Raw genomic sequence first — 3,747 nt, 5'->3', positions numbered from 1 at the left:
TTTTACTACTGGTGTTCTATTGATATAGTACCGATATACCAAAATCTTCTGACCCTATTATTAGGCAAATAACAAAACGTTTACAAAGACAGCGTTTCTAAACCACAATATAAATTTTTTTGTTCACACACACACACACAGTATATACTGAACGTGTATAAACATGTGTAATATACGTTGATGCAGTGGGAACTGCATGGTTATGTATAGATTGTATGAAAAATAGCAGTCAAACTGCAGACTTAACAGTAATTCTTGGCATGAAGCAACTTCCACAATTATATTAATTCACGGCAATGATACGAATGATGATGATAATGATAATGAAAGCGAAATATGCATCATCCAGTTAACGATAATCGTAGCTAATCAGACTACTTAGTGCAGTCCAATCATCTAATCATTTCGTATCTGGAGCTTCGGCAGCAGCCAGGGCTGCCTCATTATAGGCCTTAGCAAAGGCCGCCTTCGCAGCAGCTACCTCTGGGGTATCCTTCACGGGGCTGGGGGGCAGGGCAGCCGCAGGAGCGTCCTGTGCCGTCAGAGCCTGTGGGCCTTCAGGGATATTACTGGCGACCACGCGAAAGCCATTTTTATCAGCCACGTAGTGCTGCGTCTGCAGCTTCCCGTCGGTGTCGATGTAGTTGTAAGACCCTCGGACGTTCCCGTAGGCATCGCGAGTCTCCGTTCTGGCGCTGTCGCCGCCACTGAACCCGAAGGCGTATTGCCCGTAGTCGTCAGCGACCTGGTACCCGGATGCCGTTGTAAGAAAGCGGTGATGTGTGATGACCCCCGAAGCCACCTGAGTTTGCATACGAATCGTAGTCATAGTCGAGGTCTTGGTAATGGTATACCGGAGGTTGGAGTGCTTGAGGGTGGTATTCCAGCTCTTGGTATGTTTGTGGTTGGTATGCTTGTGCTGGAGTCTGTGCTTGTGGAAGGGCTATCTGGAAGATCTCGGATACTTGGTGCTGAGAAATTCCCTCGGGATATTTAGGAAAATAGAAATGGTCATCAGCACCCAATTCCGTCAACTGGGCACTCCCTCCCAAAGCAAGGGCCAAGACGAAAACTGCCTGGTATGGGTTAAGAAAGCTAAATTACGATATATATGACACGTATTTTGCAGAATTACTGATACTACTGTTGCTGCAGATACTAAAAATAAGGTTGCTCTGCTATAACTACAAATAATGCGTGATTTATGATGTGTAGGCTCCAGCTGAACATGAAAATGAGCAAATGGATTTAAAATTTTACTTTCAAATCAAATTTGCCTTCATCAAATTTGTTTGTAAAGGTTGATGAATTATCACTAAAACTTAATAAGATTCCCATTCAAAGCAAACGCAGCAAACTGGCTTCGGAAAGTCTAAAACAGATACAGACTCAGAAACTGGAACAAGCAACAAAGGGTATGAGTGCACACGGCCAAGCGTTTACCTTCGTGATCATCGTAGTTGCCGTAAGGCCGTGAGAAGTTGTCTGCAGTCATTCAGGTGTGGCCAAGAGCATTTATACATTACATCCTCCCCATAAGTCTTCACCCTTCCCCCTCTAGTACCATTCCTCGCACCCATTGGCAGACAAAGAAGGAAACTGCAAAGGCGCGGAAGCATGTATCGTAAACGTGACTGGGGAGGAGCTGTGGGTGTGACGACGAAAGAAAACTCAACATCACACCACCAGCCAAGTTGAATTTTGGAGGTCCTCGGTACTGGTTCACTTCCCCAGGTCGTGGGCCTCTTCATTTTTCGGTTAAACTAGCATTTATCAAGAATAACAAGCCTCTTTATTGCATACCTGCTTCTCAAAACAAGAAAACATCCAGCATTTTGTTTTGAGTGAAATAATTCATTATTTGGTTTTCCTTTAACTTAACTAATGCGCACAACAAAAGAATATGAGAAACGGTACCAGGAAGAGGAAATGAAATCTTAAAAAAAAAAAAGCTTCTCGTTCCGTAGTAATAGCAAAAGATATTTGTTTTAGTGAGTCTGTTCGACTTAGTTTTTACCACCTTCATGAACGCTGTCGGTAATTTACACGGCTTTTATGGCTTTGTACTAGTACACTGTGTTTGTTGTATCTTTCACTTATTATTTACTTTTTGCGTTATTATAGAGTTTTCTACAATATTTTTCTACAATATCAGTATTGAAAACTATTCGCAAAAAAATTTAGTTGCGTTGATGTTTTATCATAACTAACTTGGGTGGATTTTCAGAATAGTACTGAACGATACATATATTACAGACGCATACATATATGATTAACGTTTGTCATTCACTCCTAAACTATTAGAAACTTAGAGAATAAATGACCCCTTTAGGTTGATTGAATGGTCTATGTCTAACTGGCGTCAAACAATGGTCATCGGTGCTAGAAAAGACGAAAGAAATGATTATTTTCGTCGCTCTTTCATTATGCAAACCCGGAACAGAGAATATGAACAACTGGAAAATGAATGACATCTATACATGAGCATATATGTAAGCATTTACATAAAAACCAATAAAAAATTCCTTTATAAATAAAATAGTTGTGCTTTTATTCAGAATTTAAGGACACTAAATAAAACACCGAATCAGGTAGCAAAGAAATAGCTTAATAAGAAAACAGAAACAAAATAGTAATGAGTGAGCCAAGAAACAAACATTTTAACAGATAAATCATCCAATACTTTAATAAATACATACATGTATATTCACCATTTATCTTAAGAAGACAGCACCGAATACAAAAATATCTAAATTTGTATCACAAACATTCATATTTATTAAAAACTAACTGAATAAAAAAATATAAAAATGTAAATGACCGACGTCTCTTTATATGGACAAATAATTGACTATCAAACCATATGAATTAAATTTATATCAACAATTATTTTGAGGAGGTAACCTACCTAATAATAGGATGAAAAATTATATCCATCTTAAATAGTAAATGATAAAAAGATTATCACTTTACTATCTATTTTGAGCATCACATGACAGAAACCACTATACCTAAAAATAAGTATATTTAATTACATCTCAAACCCCACAGAGCTTTTCTTCAGTTCCTACTTCCGCCAATTATCTCAGCCGCTCAAATTGAGATAAAATGCAGAACACAGACCGCATTGATGTCGATTCCCTAATACGTAGTAGTACCAAATGATATGCATATCTGTAATATACTATAACCAAATGATATACTATATGCGCGGACAGTACATGCAAAATGCAGTGAACTCTTCACTGGGCTATATATTTTCCTTAAGTTAAAAGCGGGTGTATTTGTGTTTATATTTTTCATCTGCCCCCATTTTTTCCATGGAAGGTGAGGGAGCTGGGAAGGGTGGGGCGGAGGAGGGGTTGTTGCAGATGGTGATACCCTTCTGCTTTTTTACCAAATAGTTTGTGGGATGAGGTGCATTTCTGCCACAGAATACTAACCACCAGTTACACGGCTCAATACATAAGTCAACAGAGGCATACGGCAATGGGTATTTGTGGCATACGACCAATCGCTTCGCCTCACCAATATAAATAACTCTGACCATCTTGCTGGTTGGGTGAGTACATTGGCCAGTAGAACAAGAGGTCCCATTTTGTTATCAACACCATTATTCGAAATACGCAAAATTCTTCAGAAACAAGCCAGAACTATAGCATACGTTTGCGAATAGAGGTTATACAGAAGTGAATGCACATTAACAAAAACCGGTTCCGGTGGTCCTGTCGCGTTTGGATTTTTTTT

The 3,747-nt window shown here is 39.1% G+C and overlaps 1 protein-coding gene across 1 annotated transcript; it reads right to left on the bottom strand.

The window, feature by feature from the left end:
• Positions 1-1,606, bottom strand: LOC135213934 (cuticle protein 6-like). The gene is made up of 2 exons (XM_064248023.1): positions 1,444-1,606; positions 1-1,076 (listed from the first exon to the last, which is right to left on the bottom strand). The coding sequence occupies exon 2, from the start codon at positions 827-829 to the stop codon at positions 401-403; it is 429 nt and encodes a 142-aa protein (XP_064104093.1). The 5' UTR covers positions 830-1,076; positions 1,444-1,606; the 3' UTR covers positions 1-400.
• Between the last annotated feature and the right edge of the window lie 2,141 nt (positions 1,607-3,747).

The sequence above is a fragment of the Macrobrachium nipponense genome, chromosome 43, assembly GCF_015104395.2.
Source record: "Macrobrachium nipponense isolate FS-2020 chromosome 43, ASM1510439v2, whole genome shotgun sequence".
NCBI classification, from domain to species: Eukaryota; Metazoa; Arthropoda; class Malacostraca; order Decapoda; family Palaemonidae; genus Macrobrachium; species Macrobrachium nipponense.
The sequence above is the reverse complement of the archived record's forward strand: the minus strand, read 5'-3'. Positions and strand labels throughout refer to the sequence as shown.

Coding starts and splice junctions, on each gene's coding strand:
- LOC135213934 (XM_064248023.1), bottom strand. CDS start 829: ATGACTACGATTCGTATGCAAACTCAGGTGGCTTCGGGGGTCATCACA.